Source organism: Sceloporus occidentalis, unplaced genomic scaffold (assembly GCF_023333645.1).
Source record: "Sceloporus occidentalis isolate IW3139 unplaced genomic scaffold, rSceOcc1.0.p SCAF_83, whole genome shotgun sequence".
Taxonomy (NCBI): Eukaryota; Metazoa; Chordata; class Lepidosauria; order Squamata; family Phrynosomatidae; genus Sceloporus; species Sceloporus occidentalis.
Window position 1 is genome coordinate 244679 of NW_028317063.1, and position 22710 is coordinate 267388.

Sequence of the window (22710 nt, forward strand, 5' to 3'; positions counted from 1 at the left end):
CGGAAGGGTTGGCCACGACCGGACAACCAGCAGACCCTTCTAATTTGTTTGTTGACCTCGAAACAATTGTATCTGTTGTAATAGGCACAAGGAGAAAGAGAGTTGGTTAAGGATGTAGAGTAAGTGGATTTATTTTCCGTAAACCAAGAGTGAGCGCCATCGTCAGTGAAGACGCCGCTTGTGGTATGTGTGGAGCGTGGGACCTATTACGCGGTGTTTACTTGGTCCCAACGCTTAGTAGCTGACCCCTGCCAGGAATTTAGTCTTCGTATACGAGGGGCTACAGACATCGCAATCTCTAGAACAAGCTAAAGCCATTCAGGTCACTCGAAACACGAGGACTCAACTAACGAAGGGCCATCAAGATGAGGACGATACAAGAAGGCGATGAAAACGAAGCCAAGGGAGACCTAATTGTCAGAAAAGAGAGCTCCAGCCGTAACATGAGAGACTCAGTAGGGTACGAGGACTTTGAAGAATTTGTCCTGAATTTTGATGATTATGATCTTTGGGAATCCATAAAAGACCATCTGACGCATCCCGAGGAGAACAACAGCGGTGAGTACTGGGAGTTCTTCCTGAAATACTTTATTGCAAACGGTAACTCTCATCAGGGTAGAGTAGAAAAGAAATAACAGGTTTAGATACGGGTTTGTTGGCCAATAGAAAGGGACATGAATAAAATGTTTAATTGTTGACATTCTATAACAACGTGGCTTTTTTAGGCGTCCAGACAGGTTGTTTACTGAGTATTTATGTAAAGAGAGACCAGCTTATGTTGCTATCTAGTAGGTATAGTAAATAAGGCGATTAATCCGGTGTCTCTCTGGGCAGGTCTGACCCTGGAAGAGCCACAGGCCCTACGCACACAACATGGGGCAAAGAACAGGAGCAGCCGGAAGGAAGCCTCCGCCATCCCCCCAAAGCTGCACTGGAGCAAGAAGCGTTTTGATCAAGGACCCCACGAAGTAAGACAGTAAGAGGGCTTTAGATGTATACGATGTATATATTGACGAGTAGGTTTGCCCCACTCATGTTTAATCCCCCTTGTTCAAGGAAGCAGGCGTAGTGTATCCTTAAAGGACTGGGGTATTGCAAAGTGTGATGTCATATCACAACCGAAGATGTGACATCATGACTCCAATCTTACATGATTAAAGAATTATTCCTGGGAAGGGTTTGCACAGAAAGACCAACATTTTCATCTCTCCATGTTAATCACACAATGCTGGTTACTCTATAAAGATACTTATTATTATTATTATTATTATTATTGTTATTATTTGTGTCACATGACTAATGGCTAGCGTTAGGAAACCCCCGAAAAAATGGGAAATAAAAAAGATGATGAAAAACTTTTTCTGTTAGGATTTTTGCATTGTAAAAATTCCTCTGAATTTGTTTTTCCAGGTGTTTGTGGAGTTAAATGAGCTGGTCTGTGATGGAGTGCAGGAGATGCAGTGGAAAGAGACGGCACGCTGGATAAAATTTGAGGAGGATGTGGAGCAGGACACATCTCGATGGGGAAAGCCTCATATCGCTTCTCTGTCTTTCCGTAGCCTTCTCGAGCTCAGAAAAACCATCGCACATGGTATGTTGCAAGAGAAGGCACCAGAAATTCCATTAAGGCTGCTTTGGTGACAACAGATATGTGTATTGTTATTCGTTGACATTTCAGATATTTAAACCCCTTTGTGACCAATGACATGCCAGGTACGTCATGGGTTAAAAGCGGTCCCATATTGTCATGTCCCACGTGCGATATTTCTTTGGTTTTGGTATTTTTCTCATTTATGCTAGCTGGGTAGAATTTACATACCTGTAAAACTGTGAATAAAGTGGGTTTTTTCAAATATCCCATTTTGTTAATTTTATTTATTAAAAATGTCTAACATAGCTTAATATTAAAAAAAATATATATTATTTGTGTCGGTTCACTAAATGAGGCAGCAAAACCATGAAAAATGATCCGTTTGTAGAACACACCTGGGATTAAGGGGGACCATTTTAAAATCCTAACCTCTTGGTGTCACTCGGGACCGGAATTGCCCACCACCAAGCTAAAGTATCTACTGGGGAATGTGGGTCCATCCTGACCGTTTCTGTCATTCCTTCCCAGGAGCTGTCCTGCTGGATCTGGATCAAACAACTCTGCCAGGGATTGCGCAGATGGTGGTGGAGACCATGGTAGTTTCTGAGCAGATCAGGGCAATTGATCGAGCCAATGTGCTGAGGTCCCTTTTGTTGAAGCACAGGTAACTGCGAGAGGCAATTAGCCAAGATCTTATCTCCTAAGGCAGTACCAGATACGTCTGTGCATCAAGTGCAAAGGTAGCGGAAAACGTATCGTTTCAAATATATCTGACACAATCAGACACGCACTCACACTAACACATCCAGACATGTTAACACTCACACACACTGACACCGACACAACCAGATACATTATCACACACTGACACTTACACAACTGAACACACACACACACTTACACACAGTAATATCAAGGCACACTCTAACATACACTAACATACCCAAACACACACTAACACATCCAGACACACACACTCTAACATACCCAGACACACACACTAACATACCCAGACTCACACACTAACATACCCAGACACACACTAACATACCCATACACACAAATTAACATACCAAAACACATACCCATGACCAGCACGCAGTCACAACCGACGTGACCTCACACAACCCCCTCAAAAGAATATGCCTTGGGGTGGCAAATTCCTGCCCCTGCCAAAGTGCCGGCTGGGTCCCATGTAAGGGCCAGGTTTGCTGATACGGGAAGCCAGCAGGTCTGATACAAATGAAGCACAGGTGTCTGATATTGTGTGGGTATCTCGGCCGCACACCTGTCCTTCTTTACTTTCTGCCCCCCAGCTGTTTCTCACCCACCATAACATTCTATCCATGTTCTCTCCAATGTAATCATTATGTCGAATCTAGTGTTCTCCGCAGTAACCTCTAGATTTTTCTCATTAGTCACCCCAATGACGGAAGAGATTCACATCACCCTCGAAACAATCCCACCGCTAGTGCTGGGAACCATGCTATACCTGGCAGTCCACCAAAAGACCCCCAAGTTCCTCAGGACCCTGACAATAAACAGGTGAGGAGCAAGAGTAGATGGCTGGAGGACTTCTGGACAAGGAATGCTACCTAGAAACAGAGTAGCAAATGGCATCGTTATATAGAAAGTTATTTCTTGTTTCTTTTACCAACAACTTCAGAAAGCAACAAGCTGTCCGGAAGGGCATCGAGTTAAACACTGGAAGCTGATGGAGAAGATTCCAGATAATGCAGAGGCCACGGTTGTTCTTGTTGGTTGGTACATAATTGTTCTTTCAGTCTTCTATGTTTCCATTTTATCCATATAGCATTTTTGAAACAGGAAAATTGTCACAAATAGGCTCGGGCGTACAATGCGCCTGATTTGGGAAAAAGAGTATTTGTTCTCATTAGGTCAACGCCATATTTTCAGATCGCGTGAAGATAGCTGGTCATACCCTTTCTATCCAGAAATAGTTATCAATGCAAATTATCTTTATTTCATATTCGATAAAATATATTTATTTATTCCTGCACCGTCTACTGCCTCTCAAAACTGCTCACTTTTCTGTTTCCCATTCTTTGTCGTTGACAGGTTGCGTAGAATTCCTGGCCCATCCCGCTATGGCTTTTGTCCGCCTGAATGAGGCTGTCCTACTAGAATCAGTCCTAGAGGTGCCGATCCCGGTCCGTTTCCTCTTTTTGTTGCTTGGCCCAACTCAATCTAATATGGACTACCATGAAATTGGACGCTCCATTTCTACTCTCATGTCGGACAAGGTAAGAATAAAGGAAGGTCTTTTCACCAAATGAAGAATCGAGTTACAGAGGCAAAAAAAAAGTATTATCCGCAAGTAGCTTTAATCAATTATGTTATGTTATGAGAGGCAAGCGGGGCAATTCTTGGGGTATTCACTATTCAGAACCTTTTGGCCAGAGCTTGTCCCATCTTATAGGTACTATAGGGGGCGCTGTTATGTTTCTCTTTTTATATGTTAGCAAGCAAGTGGATGCAGACGAGTGGAAGCAAGAAACTCCAAGCTCCCATGAGTTGTGAGTTCAGTCACTTACTGGTTTGCTTGGAGTGAATGATGGAATCAAACAGGGCCAGACGTGATGTCAAAATATAAGTGCGAAAATAAATTGGGTTTCAACAACCAATCCTAGCCAATGTTTGCTTTTCTCTACGGACAGCCGTAAATATTTCACGTCGATACTTTGTAGCTGCGGTTTCCCTTACTGGGAACACCGTGGAACATGCTTAAGTTAGAAACTGTCAAAAGATAATGAGATCATCTAGATTTGCTTTAATGAGGTTAATTTATTATAATTAACTGCCTCCCGATTACAGAAGGTAATGAAAAAAAAACAAACCATCCTGAATGGAAGTATCTCATCCTAAGACGTTTCTTGACACACGGAAGAAGGAAGGATTTCAGGACTAATAAAAGGGATCAGTGACACTGCGCTGTTATTACTCCCCAGAGGACAGCTGGGATATATTTTTACTTCATTTAATTGGTTTAATTATTGTTATTTTACATGTTCTGAAAGGTTAACGCGAATAGTAATTATGAGAAAATGATAGTTAATGATAAGGTATGATAACGATATGATACGGTGCGAAAAGTTCATGGTTCTAAAGTATTGTAATTCTATAAGTATTAATACACTTGATATTTCTTCTCTGAGCATTTCAATTGGCCAAAGAAGTACACTTTAGATTTTTATGCAAATGAACCTGTTCGCCGTAATTTATCTAAATGAAGCGTTTTGAAGATGAACATCATGGTGCATAAAACGTCTACCAGGTTAAGCACTTAAATGTTTAAGGAACTATCTAAAGAGTCTTTCTTCAATGGAGTGAAGACTCTCCAGTTGGGTATAACTTCCCCAGTATATATAATCTTCTCGAGCAGTAACATTGTAACAATGGAAATAGTAAGTTTAAGGACAAAATATGACAGTAATCCGATCTTGTCCTTCCTAGGTCTTTCATGAAGCAGCATATATGGCAGCAGAACGCCATGACCTCCTCAACGCCATCAATGAGTTTCTAGACTGCAGTATGGTCCTTCCACCGTGTGAAGTCCAGGGCAAGGACTTGCTACGTTCCATCGTCACCTTTCAGAAGGACTTACTGAGAAAGAGGAAGGAGAGGGAACAGCGGCGTTCGGCCAGGGAGAACGTAGCCCCAAAAATTACAGGACAAGTCTCTGCAGGTCTGGTTTTAATGTTTAGGATAACCTTAGGTAAACATCATCAGGATAGCTCACTACAAGTCATATAGAAATCTGGGGCAGACAAACAAAGAGCCTGGTCCATTTATTACAACAGGCTGTGGGCTCCTGAAGGTGCCAATTTGCCCTGTAAAGGCAGTCCTGGGCAAAATAGGACATCTACCTACCTATTTTTTCCCCTCATTTAGAGAGAATTTGCATGCCGGTTCTGAACCACCTGTGTGGGCAGCATCCGGCTGATACGTCAATTGGGATTTTAATTCTGTAATGGCACAAGTGAGCTAAAACTCACCTGAGTGGGACAGGCTATTAGGTATGCTGTCTGTTCTCAGTTGAGTTTTTCTCGTACCTCTCTTCCCGTAGGCTCACCTCAAGTGTAAAGGTGAGTCCAGATGTGGACCTCTGCGCTTGCTGATGGGGTCAGGAAGGAACACGATCTACATCTGGGATTTTTGGTGTCCGTGTTCTATTGAAGACTTCTGTGGTCCCTCAACTTATGGAAGACTCATAAAGATCTGGTGTCATTATAGACACACATGAATAATGAATACTATGCACTATGAATAAATCAGCCGGTGATTCTCTTCTCGTTCATCTTCCAAGCAGATCTAGGTCAGGTGAAGCAAGACGATAACGAGGATGGTGATAACGATGGGGACAATGAACTGGATCCGCTGGAGCGTTCTGGATTCCTGTTTGGTGGCTTGGTCCGTGACATCCGCAGACGTTATGTCCAATATTGGAGCGACATTAAGGACGGTCTGAATAGCCAGTGTCTAGCGGCAGCTCTGTTTATCTATTTTGCGGCTCTATCACCGGCCATTACCTTTGGGGGTCTTTTAGGTAAATATCTAAGGAAATCAGTTATTACAGACGAGCAACTCTTTGAATTAGAATTCCCATAGTACTTTCTTAGCATTTGGCAATTTTTTTAAGGGGTTAATAAAATCAATGAGAAAAGGAGCTTTAATTTCATTATTTTGGCTTTAAATTGAAATTATGCTATTTTAAATATGTAGAAACATGGTGCAATTACTCTACAATAAAGCCACCCATCTCAGGGTTTTGAGGACCACTTTTTGTGAGGATACCTAGCCCTTTGCCTTAATGGTTGCGATTACATGTTAATTAGAGAAATCCTAAAGCTCTGGCCGCATGGTGTCCTTTCGAGGAGCACGTTGGACGTTGGTGTAATCTGTGTTACTGTGTATCCTGTCCCAAGGCGAGAAGACGCAGGGGCTGATGGGAGTGTCAGAGCTTATAGTCTGCACCTCGATTTTGGGGGTCATCTTCTCACTCCTTGCCGCTCAACCTCTGCTCATTATCGGGTTTTCTGGGCCTTTGCTTGTCTTCGAAGAGGCTTTTTTTAAGGTAAGATCACAGGAATTAGATACAGATATTAGATACAGTATTGATTCCCCTGATATAGTAGAACGTTGGGGGAAAATAGAGCTGTGACAGTGATAGGAAGGTCTATACTAAAAGTATCTAGGTAGATAAGAGATGCCTTAGAACAGGGGTTCTCAAACTGCGGCCCTCCAGCTGCTGCAGGACTACATCTCCCATAATGCTCCTTCAGCTAAGGGGCTGGCTGAGGAGTATGGGAGATGTAGTCCTGCAGCAGCTGGAGGGCCGCAGTTTGAGAACCCCTGCCTTAGAACCTAAATATTTGGTCCTAAAAAAAAATCCATTTAGGTAACACAGAGATATGTTCAGTTCTTATGGTGTTACCCGGGTAACCATGACGTTATAGGCTATAGATATGGCCTAAATAATTATTTTCTTTGAATTTATTTCAATGAGGTTGTGTTAACTCTCCCATATTATTATTTTATTTTAATTTAGTAGAAGCTGTTTAAACACTATAGAGAAAACGCTGTTGCGATCTCCTGTTTCCGCAGTTCTGTCAGACACAGGACATCGAGTACCTGACCGGCCGCGTCTGGATTGGTTTCTGGCTGATTCTGTTCATTCTGGTGATGGTAGCGGCTGAGGGCAGCTTCCTTGTTCGATATATCTCTCCATTCACGCAGGAGATCTTTGCCTTCCTTATCTCCCTCATCTTCATCAATGAGACATTTTACAAGCTGTACAAGGTGGGAATGAGACATCTCTGTCCTGACCACAGGGAGAGTCCGCCATTGAAATCCAGACAGAATCTGTCTGCCATGACACTCAGGCCCGTTAGGCACTGAGAGTTGAGGGTCCTCATCTTCCGTGTCTTTGTTGACCTTTCCTAAATATAAAGAGTCCGTAGAAAACCTCACCCCACTTATAAAAAGCCGTCAGCTTGCCATTGAATCAGTAAGCATATATAATGTCCATCCCCATAATGGCTTCTTTTTTGTGTTGGCTCGCAGGTCTTCACCGACCACCCGTTGCTCAGAACCTACCCACCCGGGGGAAGCCGTACTCCTGCCGTGGGTCCAAGAATGCAGCCAAATACAGCCCTGCTCTCTCTCATCCTTATGTCAGGAACTTTCCTCATCGCCTTCTTCCTACGTAAATTCAAGAACAGCCGTTTCCTTGGAGGAAAGGTGGGGGGCTATAGATGTACCTCTGGGGCTCAACATCGATTATCGCTATTTTTTTAGGTTTTCGATGATTTCTGCCAGCCCCGCTTTTACTGATACCCTCCGTATTTTTTGTTAGTATGGCTACTATCCGCTGCATTCATTGGTTTATTGTCTATCTCTTCGCAGGCACGGCGAGTTATCGGAGATTTCGGGATTCCCATATCTATCCTAGTAATGGTCTTACTTGATTATACGATAACTGACACGTACACTCAGGTATACTTGTGTATCTAATGTACGCATAAAAAGCACATGTAAATAAATGATACCCAGTGTGTATACCTATAGCTTGTTTTGGGCCCAAAAGCATTATAAACAGCGAGCTCTGGAGGGACAGAAGCAGCCGATAACATGACGTTATAGGCTATAGATATGGCCTAAATAATTATTTTCTTTGAATTTATTTCAATGAGGTTGTGTTAACTCTCCCATATTATTATTTTATTTTAATTAAATATAAGCTGTTTAAACATTATAGAGAAAACAGCTTAATAAGGTGCAAGGAGGTCAGTGTCTGGACTCGCCTTTAGATATTGAAGTTCTGCAGTGGAACTGCATCCTTAGAAGATGTGGCTCCTCTTGGTGGCTTTTGGTTCCTGTCTTTTCTTGAAGACATTAGTGGTCCTCGCTGCTTGAGAAAGACCAAGAAGATCTGGTTCACACTCAGGCTTATCTCCAGAAGGCAATGCCTAGAATCTTCCTGCATGTTTTATTCTTTGGCTGTAAGAACCCTTGAATTATGATTGTTAAGCATTCACCTGGAGGTTGGCCGGTTGTCCAACCCAACTTATTGCTAACCTGCTGTTGCTGTTGGACTACAATTCCTATTTTCTTCACTCAGCCCATTATCCCTGAAGGTTCATAACGTACTGGCAAAGTTCTATATCCCAAAGATTGCTTTATTATTGCGCGTTTCCTCTCTGGTAGAAACTGAATGTGCCGTCGGGGCTGTCGGTGACCTCTCCAGGAAAGCGTGGATGGTTTATACACCCGCTGGGGTCCTCACGTCCTTTTCCTCTCTGGATGATGTTTGCTTCAGCAATCCCAGCACTTTTGGTATTTATTCTCATCTTTATGGAAACACAGATCACCACGTAAGTGAGGAATAAAGGAAACGCCATTGCTGGACCCAGTGAACCCATTGTCCTCTGTCAACTCCAGAACCAGCCCTGTCTTCGCTCAATAAACTCAACATCCCTCCACGTCCTCCTCATCCCACCTCCTCCTTTCCCAGTTTCTGTATTTCTGGGGCTCACGCAATGACCCCAAATAAATGTTATGTATATTTATACGTGTAAGGGCTTTCTAACATCTTGTGTTGGTGTTGATGTGTGTGCCTGTAGGCCCCTGCGCTGGCTGGTGCTGTGTTCGTCTGATCAGTATTAGTTGGGACAGTCATTGTATGGAGTGATGTATCCTAGATACATTAATGTAGTTTAGCATTATCTCATTTGCCCCATTTGCCGGCTCAAACACCACATTGAGCTGATGCTTTATGGCAATGCTAATGACCGTTCCTCTATAGACTTTCATTAGTCAGAGTGTCTGGCTGGGTGATTAAGACTGAGCCATTCTCAGTCTTACACATCGAAAGATTACATTTGAAGACCGATAAGAACCATTCACCTCACCTGCCTACCGTAAAGACGCCTTAGATTTAGGATCCATATGCCTGTCCCGTTCATGTTTAAAGTCAGTCACTGTATAAACCTCTTCTGCTGGGAGTCTGTTCCGATTATCCACCATCTTCTCAGCAGCTCAAGATGAATAGAAGAATGTTTTATTGAAACATATTTAAATAAATCTCATTGCTGAGTCCTCTTTTTGCTGTCTCTCTCTCCCCCACCATCAGTTTGATTGTCAGCCGGAAGGAGAGGCAATTGCAGAAAGGTAGCGGGTTCCACTTGGACCTGCTGCTTATTGGGTCACTGGGCGGACTGTGCGCCCTCTTTGGGTTACCTTGGCTGACGGCAACAACCGTGCGCTCTGTGACCCACGTCAACGCTTTGACTCTGATGAGCAAAACGGCACCGGGAGAAAGGCCGCGCATCGCAGAGGTCAAGGAGCAGAGAGTAACTGGAGTACTGATTTCGGCTTTAGTGGGTAAGAGTAACCACAGCACTGATTGTACCGTCTGAGCCCTTTAGTCCTAATAGAGGAGGGAGCATTCTTTGGCTTAATCTCAGATTGCATAAAGACAAGAAACACATATTTAACACCTTTTTTTAAGGAACCTTCACTTTTCCTCCGGTCTATGGCCTCCCAATTATACCCCGATCAGCTAGAACAAGAGGTTTAGTGGAAGAAATGATACATTGTAATAAGCTATTATGTTCTGTCTCGCTGGGTCGGGCTGCGGTCAAAGTTGTGTCGAGTCGTGTCCTGTGTTCTTGGCTGCAGGTCTCTCGATAGCGATGGGCGAGATGTTGCGGCAGATCCCGCTGGCCGTGCTCTTTGGGATATTCCTGTACATGGGGGTCACGTCGCTTACCGGCATCCAGCTTTTTGAAAGACTTCTTCTTATTCTCATGCACCCCAAACATCATCCTGACCACCCCTACGTTGTCAAGGTAAGCGTGAATCGTGGTCCATACTGAGAGTTAGAAATGCAAGGGGACAAGTCATGGTGGAACTCAAGAGAGTGGTGGATAAACAATAGTCTTCCAGAAGAGGTGGTAAAGGTTAATGCAGAGGAGGCAAGTTAACTGTTAGATGGGGGTTAGGTACCCAAGAACTGATGATGAAGATGATGATGATTATCATACGAGCTGGGCTAGTTCTGGGTTACGTCTCAAACGCTACAGGGTTTATTCACTAAAGGGAGAGTTAGCAGGAGAGCTGGCCCTGTAAAATGCATAATCTCATGGGTGACTTAATAATACATTATGAAGGACCAGCCAATCTCTTGCTACAGCAGAAGCTCATTGCGGTTGGACCTTCATGATAATTAGTGACGTGAGTGAAAACTCTTCCAGCAACTTCCCCTCTGAGATACATGATTGCAAAGTTCTGAATGTGTTCTGAACGTCTAAGTACATACAGCGCCGTACGTGGTACCTGTAACACTACGTGACATGTATTCTTGTCCGCAGGTGTGCACGTGGAGAATGCACCTCTTCACCTGTGTTCAGCTGTCCTGTATCGTTATTCTCTGGGTCGTGAAGTCCTCTCCGGTATCCCTGGCCTTTCCGTTCCTCCTCATTCTCACGGTTCCACTCAGACTCTTCATACTCCCCAGATTCTTCCACGAGAGAGAGCTGAAAGCCGTAAGTGTATACTCTCCGGAACGCACGCCTTCACCGACAGAGCTGACGTTCTAGAACAGGGGTGTCGAAGTTTTTTCTGCAGTGGGCCACTTCATCAGAATTGTATACGTGCGAGGGCCGCACTCATTTTTCACTGTGAGAAAATATGGCCTTTAATAAGATATGCAGATAAAAAAAAAGTAAATGACACAAAACCTTTACTTTCCCTCTCACTGATTTCAGGGCATAGAAAGGTTTGTGACTGCAAATTCAGGATAATTAAAAATGAAATACTTCTATTTATTCTAGGGATGCACCGAAATGAAAATTCTGGACCAAAACATTCACAGTTCACTTAGCCAAAACCAAAAATGACCCCCCACCTTTATAAATAATAATAAAAACTCACATTTTTAATAAAAGTAGAAAACACACCACAATTGGACAAAAAAAATAGCAATATGACTTGGCATGATAGGAGTGTGATTGCTAACAGCAATCACACTCCTATCATACCCAGGCAACCAGTAAATGCTGGTACCTAGGCATGATGGGACTGTGCTTGCTGTGATAGCTGTTAGCAATCACACTCCTATCATGCCAAGTCAGCCAGTACATGCTGGTACAGGGTGGCTGTAAGTGATGTGCAGACCCCATACTGCTGGCAGCATCAATACACAAGGGGGCAGCTAGCTAGGTTTCAGCATGTACTGGCTGACTTGGCATGATAAGAGTGTGATTGCTAACAGCAATCAAAGTACCATCATGCCTAGGTTCCAGCACTTACACATCCAACCAGTAAATGCTGGAACCTCGGCATGATGGGACTGTGTTTGCTGTTAGCAATCACACTACTATCATGCCAAGTCAGCCAGTACATGCTGGTACAGGGTGGCTGTAAGTGATGTGCAGACCCCATACTGCCGGCAGCATCAATACACAAGGAGGACAGCTAGCTAGGTTTCAGCATGTACTGGCTGACTTGGCATGATAGGAGTGTGATTGCTAACAGCAATCACAGTCCCATCATGCCTAGGTTCCAGCACTTACACATCCATGCTATCACACACACACTCATTCATATACTCATTCATTCACAGATTCATTCCCTAAATCACGCATACTCATTCAAACACCCTCCCCACCCCCTTACCTGCGCTGCAGCTCCTCGATGCCGCTCACAGACTTCAGCAGAGGGCGCGGCCTCCCTCTGCGTTCTCTGGTACTGCACAGAGGAAGCAGGACTGGGGCAGAGTCATGTGATGTCACGTGAACTCTGCTAGGTTCCGCTTCCTCTATGCAGTACAGAAGACCCTCTCACAGGTAAGTAGCAGGACTTGAGGTGCGGCCCGCGTAAGATCGGTTGCCCTGGCCGCATGTTGCACGCCCCTGTTCTAGAAGAACAGATACAAAGAGGCTTAGGTTCCCCGCTTGTCTTCTTGTCCACAAAGACCCGGCCCTCCTTTTGGTTTTCTTACATTGTCTTTGTGGTTACTATTTAAACTCCGCATTCCAGTAACCGTGTTCTCTGACTTCTCATGCTTCTCTTAATCAGCTGGATTCCGAAGACGTCGAGCCGAACTTTGACGAAGACGGGCAGGATGAGTACAATGAGCTACACATGCCGGTCTGAGGCTCCGTACCTTCGGGTTTCTACCTCCTCCCTTCACGTCTTATTTTGTTTTTGGACGGAATGGACTTTCTTTCTTAAACATTCTGTCTTGTTTAGACTCGATGATATAAAGGTACTTTATGAGACGTTCCTGCAATGCTTGTCTCTGTTGAGTCATCATTTCTTAAAAGTGCACCAAGGCAAAAAAAACAAACCATAGTGTTATATAAAGGTTTTCTGATCACTGCACGCATGATAGGATCTGTTCTACTCACACCTTAAAGTATTTGAAAGGCTGCAACACATGGCTACCAGAGGCGACCTTAAATCTTAGACTTGGAGCGCTCTATCGCTAGGACTAGTGCTTTGTATGTTGTGGTTTTGAGACATTATCATAGGAACTTTCTAAATGAATTGACCCTGAGACTCTTAAAATACCGTATTAACCCCGCCCCCCCTGGCAAACCAGGACCCATTGGGAGGTAGAGCGCATGCACACAATTCTGCACAGACACAATTTCCCACACACTTTAGAATGAAATCAGGACCGTGGGATATAAAATAATCAGTTCTAGAAAAGATAGTCCAAAGGTTTGGGATACTTTTCAGTTAACTCGGTGAGAGTTAAGTGTAACTTTAGAGGCCACAGAGATCCCTTCTTCAAATATAACCCCAGTATCCAACTTCCGTAGGTACTCTTTATTGTATCCATCAGCTGAATTCTATTACATAGAATCATAAAATAGTTCAACAATTTCTATTCATCGGCTTCCAAAGTTAAGCTTCCTAAATATGCATAAACACCGGAACCAAATTTAAGTTAAAATAGTTCATTTTACAGCCAATAAACTCAGTCCCGTCACTAGGTCAGTTTCCGTATTTAGGAGTAACTGTAAAATCTGATTTCATTTTATTACATTCAGAAGGTTTATGGCAGAGGTTTTGGGATCGGGAGAGTTGGTTTGTATCTCGGCTTCCTGGAACGATCATTGTCTACATTGTATCCAAAGTCAACGTGGAGTGAAGGCGTCCGACAAGCGGGTTGAGGAGTGGGAGAAGACAGAGCTGCTGTCCCACTCGGTGTCGCTAGATACCCCCACGGAATCCTGGGGGGATTCCTCGCCATCTTGTTTCTTCGGGCTAAGGTTAGCTTCCAGCTGGCTACAGCATTCTCGTACCTGAAAAAAAAACAAGGATACCGTCAGCATTCTTATTTCGGTGCCTCAATCATGGCTCGGAATTATCATTTAAAATCAAAACAAACCGATAATCAAGTATTATTTCGAATGTAAAAAAAACTATATAACCCAGCTGAATTATGTTACTCTATAAAAATGATTTTGGCACAAATGGTGCAAATGCCGAATCTGGAAAGGGGTGTACAAAATGTGGAAGCAGGGAGTTGATAGTCCTCAAAAACCAAGGGTACAGAATAGTCCTTATTTTTAGCCCATGCTAGTTGCGGATATCGGGGAAAAGGCCACATTTATCAGATAACCAATATTTCCCGTTTTATCATGAATCATTTATACCTGACTATAACTCTAAGGAGAAAAAATGAGCATCCGCCTTTAACTCTGCATTCTAGTCTCCTGACAGTAGAGGGCACTGTGGCCTATTATCTAAAACGCATAGATGGTCCTTTGATTAGCCAGAAAGAAAAGAGAACACGGAATAATACACGGAATGAACAATATGAGCGACTGCTCTAACAAACGGCGCTACAAAAAGCAGTCACAATATATACTTATTACATATAAAGTGGAGCGAGATAGTTCCAAAAGAATGGAGTAGTTGGAACCAGAGCCGGCTTCTCTTGTTTGGCATTTTGGCCATTATTCTTTCCAGCACCAGCTTGTGAAAGCGAAAATGGTTCTTCTACTGACTTAATGTTACTATTTGTTTATTACGTAGATCCCAAAATCACCAACATCCACGTGAAAATGTCTGGTGGCATTAGGGACGTTCCTCATGGTTGGCTAGAATTTTGGGTATAATTCCAACTTTAAATAGCGTGTGTTTATTTGGCACAACTCACTGCGTCAATCTCTCGGATCAGCGAAGGGCGGACCTCGAGTTCTAGCTGCCAATCAGAGTTTAGAATTGCCTGGTGGAACCGTTCTAGATCCAGTTGTCTTTTCAACGTCTCCATTTTCTCCAGACCTCCCGGTCCATTCTCCTGCTCTAATTTTTGTATCTCGTTGATATCCTGTAGAAGACTCCAAACTTTATGGTTTGTTTCCTTCACCTGTAATTCTAGAGCCTCGGCTCTCCCAGCTCTCCAGAGCAAAAACATCATGTATTCCCTCGTGTCTTTTATCTGAGACTGGGCTTCTGGGCTACCATCGGCCACAACCTGAGACTCTCTCCAAAGCTCTCTCTCTTTGGGAGAGTCCTTGTGAAATTCACGGCTCAGGTGGTCATGGGGGGAAGCCACAATGTTTTTGTGGCGAGTTTCATGAAGGAGGACCCAGTGGCGCGCCAGGTTAGCTGTCACCAGACTCTCCTCGAAGATATCTGGGATACGATGTAGAAGAAGAGTCGAGTGAGATGCCCCTTGGATTTGTTGGGCCTGTCCCTGGTTCCTAGAACTCAACAGAAGGGCCCAACTTCTACGATGGTGAAACAATTGTCGAGCAGTAGCTGCAATGTTGTCCGGGACGAGAGGAACCTGCAAACCGTTAGGTGATAAAACCTCCCCCTCGTCATTCGCATACAAGTTATCACAAAGCGGAAAAACAATGCGGTCGTCGAAAGCGGTCTTCATCGTACGCAGATACTCCACGTAGGACAGAAGCCAGGAGAGGTAATCTCGAAACTGCGCTCCTTGGCCTCCCAAGATGTTACCATTCTGCACAAGATTCTCTATTTGCCTCCAGCTGTCCAGGGGTGTCTTGTGAGCCTCAGACAGCAGAGCTAGCACTCTTTGTAGGGTCTGCAGGTCAAAGTCCACGCGACATTTGTGAACCTGCTCCTCAAAAAGACACAGCTCTTCTCGTAAAGGTTTGTAAAACCGGTCCATGCTGGAATCAAAACGAAAAATGTCCCTCACGTCTGTCTCTTCTTAATCACAGAATAGGTTCCTGCTACCATGTGATCTTCTGCTGTCTCTCAGATTTATGATCTGTCTCTTTTTTTCGTATACGCTTTCTACAGCGCAGTTTCTCCTAGATGTTCTTGTGGATCATGAATGCCTCACTGTGTGTCTGGTTACCTCTTGGTTACCATCTCATAGTTTCCGGTTCTTCTTGTTGAAAAGGTAATTTTGCTAAAGTTGCTGTCATCATCAATGTCTCTCCGTCACCTTGCCTGTCTCGCAAAGATTCTGTCCCATTCCTTCCTCTGATATCTGTCTCGTTCACCTGTATCAGTCTCTCACCTGTACCTGTCACCCTCTCCCACCTGTGTCTGAGTTCCTTTCTGATTACTTTGTTGCAAGCGATTCTAGAAGCTACTTTGTTGCACAGCAACTGGGTGACAGGTCCAGGCGTGTTCTTACTGATACGAAAAGGAAAATGTTTGTTTGGTCGCCGGCTATCGCTTACCAGTGATCTCCAGGCGCCAGCATGCATTATGGGAGGCAGCCGCAGGTAAATGTAAATAGGAAGGAAATATTGAATTATGGGAAATGTAGGATGCATTTCTACAACTCGGCGCAGAATATCATGCCAATCACCGCAACCTGTGCTAAACACAACGAGATGGGATGGGGAGGGGAAGAGGGCAGTGCGGGGGCAACTCTCTCTGGTGGTCTATCACATGGGGAACTTGGTTTCTCTCCTGCTATGTCATCTGTCTTCTGCTTGAGTTCTGCAGCATTACTTAGTACGGCAATGCCAGGTCCCATAATAAGGTAATCACTGCCCCACCAACATGCCAGGTACTGACAGCAATTGCCTCGGGAATCCGATTACTCGTCTGAAAATGCTACATTTCTCAATAAACAAAATTATTCGTGCATGCACAGAAAAGAACACACCTGGAACTATCCATTTATTATTATTATCGTTACATTTTACCAATGTGTAAATGTATTGTTGTTATTCCACATATGGCCACATGGGGGAGTAGAGAACAGGATTATCCCTCATGTGGCAATTCAGTTGTTACGCCAAACATTTTACCCTTATTGCCCTCAAGCCATAAAGACCTGCACATTTTTCTGTTTTTTTTTCTTCTGCTGTTTAAAAAGGAGTCGCACCTTTTTGTTCGACCAGCACATGAAAAGATGTCAGGTTACAGAAGTTTTAGTGACCTCAGCATGTCTCCATTATGCTCGTTCAGGGGTTTGTGGTTCAAACCAGTTATATTACTGAGTCATTTCCTTGGGTTTTGCCTCTCAGGCTGAAACGTAGCAGCCTGTCCCACTGATAAAGTTTCTCCTTTTTCCTCCCCTGATGCCCCTCTCTCCTCCCCCGATGCCCCTCTTTTCTAGGAGGTCAGAATGCTTGCTGGGTATGAGGGTATCGCAGGCTTCTACTGCCCTAAAAGCTCCGATAATGGTAAAGCTTGGTAAAGCTCCGCCCCTGCCACACCTCTAACCACACCCACTAAGGCAAACGCATCTTTCCTTGACCATCGCGGGCCGTCATTTGTCTTAATATTAAAAACTGTAAAAACCTTTTTAAATATACCCCGGTGGACACCATCGCTTTAACTGCGCGTCTTAATTCAATCCTGGTTTGTTCCATGTTTCAGATCTTAATACAGAAACATAGAACCCGCCGGCAGATCGGCCCCATTCGGCCCCCGTCTAGTCTGCCCGTTTCTCCTGCTGTAAAGACTCAAATCTTAATCAGTCATTGGTCTCGTCTTAGATTCAGGAGCCGTATGTCTATCCAATGCATGTTTAATACCCTCACTGTATTACCCTCTACCACTTCTGCTGGGAGGCTGTTCCTTTTATCTACCACCCTCTCAGTAAAGTAAAACCTCTTTTAGTTTTAGACCGTGACCTTGTGTTCCCCTCTGAAACCTCGTAGGTTTCACTTCCCTCTGAGCTTGCGGGGAGGACACAGACGATCGTTCCCTATTTGCAACCAAATTACCGGCTTAAGGAACAATCTAGGGCCCCGTTGATCAAGCGGCACGAGGATTGCGAATATATAATTATTTAATACAAATTCCAGTAAATCTCAAATTAAAGAAAGGAGGAAAAAAGGCTTCCTATTAAAAAGTATTTTGGCTAACGGGTCGCTTATCCCGTACGAGATAACTAATAATAAATATATCATATTATATATACGGTATATATACCGTAACTAACTGCCACTAGATTGTAAGCTCCTTTGAGCCGGGCCCTCCTCAGCTGTAAGTCAGACCGTTATGTTACATACTACTTGTTATGTCCTGTTTACCCGTTGTACAGCGCTACGGAATATGATGGCGCTATATAAAACAATAAGTAATAATAACTGGTCTGTTCACCGTCAGACTGATATTAAAGCCATTTAAAGGCTATGACGTGCCCCTGTGGCGTGGCGGGGGGGGTAGGGGTATAATTGATGGGTAGCTGCCTCCGATGGGGGTTAATTGCTTGTGGTCTGCTGTTAAATGCAGCGGTCAGCTTCCTGACGCGGATCTGCAGTGTATGGTGGGATGATATCGACCGGCAGGGAGAACGCTATTTACTTCAGGGCTGACATCACACTTAACTCTTTGTGTACCTATTGGTTGAACATCCCGTTGGCCCCAGCACTCAAAGGGTTAAATCTACCGTTAATTCACATTTTACTTACTGGGCTTGGAACCAAATTCTGGATAACGCGGTTCCTTGTCCCGTATCCCTGATCTCTGATGATGATGGAGAGGAACCCTACAGACTCTTAAAGCTCTTGCATGTTCCGTAGCGCAGTACAATCCTCATTTGCCAGTTCATGCGCCACCCTAATGCGGGGTCAGTATGGTTCCTACCTTCCAAGCCCAGCAAACAGCATCGATTTCTATCAAACGATATCCCTACAAATATGAAAATACACTCAAGTTTGGTTTTTCCAAAAGATGAATAATTTATAATAATTGATACATTTGTTCTTTCTTTAGTCCTTCCTTCCTTTGTCCTTTCTTCTTACTTGCTTTCTTATTTTTCCCTCCTTCTTTCTGTTTCCTTTCCTTTTCTTCCTTTCCTTCCTTCCTTCCTTCCTTCCTTTTCTTTCTTTTTGGTTCCCTTTCTTTTCTTTCTTTCTTTCTTTCTTTCTTTCTTTCTTTCTTTCTTTCTTTCTTCTTCACTTCTCAATGAGAACCCCTATGGTTTTAATGCACAAGACTGATAGCTAAACATTTCCTAATTTCTGCAGGCCTGAGAATGTTACAGGGGATTCTCGGAAGGAGAAAATGTATCTAAAGCATATTCCTGGAGGGAGATTTCACGCGAACCGTCTAGAGCCTAACAATGATTTACATTCCGTACCAATCCCTAAAAATGAAATAGCCCCCCCCCGCCCTTACCGCTTAAATGTCTACTTTATAACTGCGTCCTTTATCTTCAACAAGAAGAAGAAACAATGTCTCCGGCTCTTTATTAAACATGTTCCTGGGGAGTATTATTTGCCGAGTGGTCGCTGTGGCCGGGAGATAAGGGTCTGTTTATAACAATGGCCATTTGTCGACCGGGACCACCTGGGAGGTTTCTGGGCATTGAATACGGTTTGCTCTGTAGGGGCCACGTAGGTAATTAATGAGAAGCGTTCCGCGTGGCTCTCGCGAAAAGAAATAATGACCTTAATATACAAAATGCCTTAAACCGGACGGGGGGGGGCGATATAAAATCCCGCGGATGAGCAGGAATAGACCATTAGAGAGAGTGCAGCGCGTATAGCGATATTTATTAAAGGGAGAATCGCTTTTATTATACATCTATCCTGAATAATTATCGACATATAACATGATAATACAAATCAGAAATCAGTACGCGCCCCGAAAGCCGGTATACATAGTATCTGGGTATAGATTGTAAGCTCCTTTGAACAGGGCCCTTCTTACCGTTTGTTTCTGTAAATGAAAATTGTTATTCTTTGTAGTATTTGTTACGTATCTGCCAATATTTATAGGCCCCGATAAATGTAACACACAAAGCTCTTGCCCTGTGAAGCTTACACTCTAATACTGGCGTCTGGGTTTATTTCTGGGAGAGCGGACCGTTTAATGTCCTTGGGAGCTATTCCTAAGAATAATGCAAATTTAAGTAATTCTGGGTAAAAAAAAGGTTAAATAAAGTGCTTACCTCGGTAGAAGCTGCAGCTCCACAGCTAGCCCTGATTGTGCCAAGTGATCTGTTTGGGGGCCAAATGCATATGGGGGGGTTTGCAGATAGGACGCCATGTAAATTTAAAGGGACCGCTCAGCGATCGAGTGCATATGAGGGCTGCAGCTTCCCTGTAACATGTACCTCCAGCTGTCAAAGCTAAAGTTTGATCAGTTTTACGATTATTTATCCCTATTGGGGGGGGGGATTTTGTAATCGGGGGGGGGGATTTGCACAGACCGTTGACAGGGCTTAAAATAGCGTTTCCTTGTTTGGACAGCACCAGGTGTAACAACGTTTCAAAGCTACAATTAGTACAAAGTTCCGTGCAAAAGTTTAGTGCAAACAACTGTGAAAACAGTCGGCCTCCCGGGGGGGGGTATCTGCCGCCGGCGGGGGGCACTTTAACGTTCCTCCTGCTAGTAAGGATCTGAGCCCGGGGTCTGCAGGGACCCCGTCAGACTATTCTGCATCCCCCAGAACTCCCGGTAATATTGGGAACCAATCCATTTTTAGATTGAAGAATTGATGGCGCCGTCCAGTTTCCCAAATTCCCACTTATTTACCCCAAAATAGCACTTTCACGTTGGTCGAAAAGGAATAATTTTAAATCACGCTCAATAACAAACTGGTACAAAAGGCAAAGAGGGCCCCGCTCGTGTGAGCTTACAATCTAGCCGGTGAAACAGGGGTGGGTGGGAGTGAAACAGGAGAGGACTCCCCCTCGTTGGATAGAAACATAAGATTACGTCATTTATTTGATCGTCACAACAAGGAAAAAATAAAGCACTCACCTGTAGGAGAAGCTGCAGCTCCAGAGCCGTAGAGCACAGCGCTGAGTATCCCACGTGTGCTTTAGCGACCAGATGTGTTAAGCTGACGCATTTCTTGCGAACTTAGGAGCTCGGGGGGGGGGGGGGCAGCAAATGGATTTAAGGAGATTCTACGGGGACCAAGCGGCTATCAAATGCATTAAAGTGCCGAGAAAGATCTGGTCTGTATTGGGAATTGGCTGATACTTTACACCGAAGGAAAAATCAATACTAAACCATGACTGCTAAACCAGTCAGCGATTCTTCTAGGAGAGCGTACCTCCCAAGTGTCCTGTTTTTAACAGAACAGTCCCAGGGAGATCCTCTGAAGCTTTAAAGTCAATGGAGCGCTGTCCTGCTGAGGGACAGACCTGTAGCTGAGCCCCACGAGGGGGGCTTTTGGGGGTAGCCACGCCCATCCACACACATAGCCACACCCCCAACACACCTGATATATTCTGAACGTGCCGTTTTAGGGCTGTCGTCAGACGGTATCCAGGGATCATTGAGACCTGCTGAGAACGGATTATGCAGCCGAACAGATCATTTACAAAAAGAATGCATTCGATTTATAATATTTATTTTATAAACATTTTTATTTGTTTTATCGTGGATTCCAGAACCCGATGAGACTCTCGTTCCCCCCGAGCATTCCAGAGCAGCTTCTAGAAACAAAGATTTGGGTGCTGAAGAAAGACGTATGAACTTTTGGCCAGTAGCTGGTGTCACGGTCAGGACTACTTGCCAAGCCGTGACTGTGTGGAGGGCGTGGGCATGAAGGGGTTAATAGCACCAGGCCTCTGGATTTACTAACTTGACCTCTTAACAAGGCATAAGCTATACCAAATTAACCCCCAAATCCTGCCTGTATCCCCCCAGGTAGTCTGCCACCACTCACGATTTTGATACCGGATTCGTGAGAAATCCGAATTAGAACCTCTATCTCTATATATATATCAACCCAACCAACATATATATATATATCCAGTAAAACGTAATAACAACAATATGGTAACGTGTTATCCTCTCTTAGGGTTCGTGGATATCGATACTAGAGCCCAAAGACAGACTTGGATTATGAATATTTTAATAACAAAAAGACAAAGATTACACAGTGCCAGAATTACAAAAAACAAGACATACAAAATAAAAATAAAACAGCAAACAGTTCTTAAAAACAAAGGGACTTAAACACAGGACCCTCACTCACGAGTTTCTCCAATAAGTAGGCCTGTGGGAACTCCTTAAGTCCAGATGGTTTCTTATGATGTTGTTCCGATCAGAGTATATCATGGAGTTCTGCTTTGAGGTCGCTGCATTGTCCCTAAATCAGACTTTTGCAAGCAAACGCCCCTCTGACCACATGACTGATTATATGACACCATCCCCAAGAATCGGGTCCCATCTTTGATGTGCCAATAAGTTATGGTGGGGTAAAGGTGATGGAAACCCCTCCACTTAAGATAGGAATGGAATTCCTATAACTCAGGGTCCTTATCTGTTAGGCCATGAATCACCACAGGGGTCCTTTGGGAAGATGACACCTCTAGCCAGAACAGATACAGAGGGCATTCACAAAGAAACACATTAAATCAACCTCAGATTAACTCATTGAGTGCTGAAACAAAGAAACTAACCACCTCTGCTGGGTTACCCTTCCATGCATCCACTACGTTATATGAGTTAATCATGACAGCTGGAATTCGAAATACGCAATTTAAATCCCAATTTGAGAAATATTACCAAATATTTACTGCATTCACTGCACATCGATTTCCTCTTATTGAGAAAAAGGAAATTCACTCACCAAGTATGCATTGCGGTAACATTTTTGGTTTAAAGTCATAGATTTTAAGAGTGAAATTCAGGAAATCCACAATAATGATTCAGCGAGATACGCTGCGGTG

At 43.9% G+C, this 22710-nt stretch overlaps 1 protein-coding gene across 1 annotated transcript; it reads left to right on the plus strand.

The window, feature by feature from the left end:
* The first annotated feature begins 365 nt into the window (after positions 1-365).
* LOC149285156 (anion exchange protein 3-like) lies at positions 366-12769 on the plus strand. The gene is made up of 18 exons (XM_089495709.1): positions 366-558; positions 835-968; positions 1411-1591; positions 2120-2255; positions 3010-3136; positions 3258-3351; positions 3671-3855; positions 5066-5297; positions 5922-6158; positions 6538-6686; positions 7217-7411; positions 7676-7852; positions 8018-8107; positions 8819-8985; positions 9744-9994; positions 10292-10461; positions 10984-11157; positions 12692-12769. The coding sequence occupies exons 1-18, from the start codon at positions 366-368 to the stop codon at positions 12767-12769; spliced, it is 2970 nt and encodes a 989-aa protein (XP_089351835.1).
* Positions 12770-22710: the final 9941 nt, after the last annotated feature.

Bases quoted from the DNA above. Each gene is read 5' to 3' on its own strand.
- LOC149285156 (XM_089495709.1), top strand. From the start codon at position 366: ATGAGGACGATACAAGAAGGCGATGAAAACGAAGCCAAGGGAGACCTA. The intron at 3,352-3,670 runs GTTGGTACATAA...TGTCGTTGACAG, and splicing joins GGCCACGGTTGTTCTTGTTG to GTTGCGTAGAATTCCTGGCC. The intron at 6,687-7,216 runs GTAAGATCACAG...CTGTTTCCGCAG, and splicing joins TCGAAGAGGCTTTTTTTAAG to TTCTGTCAGACACAGGACAT.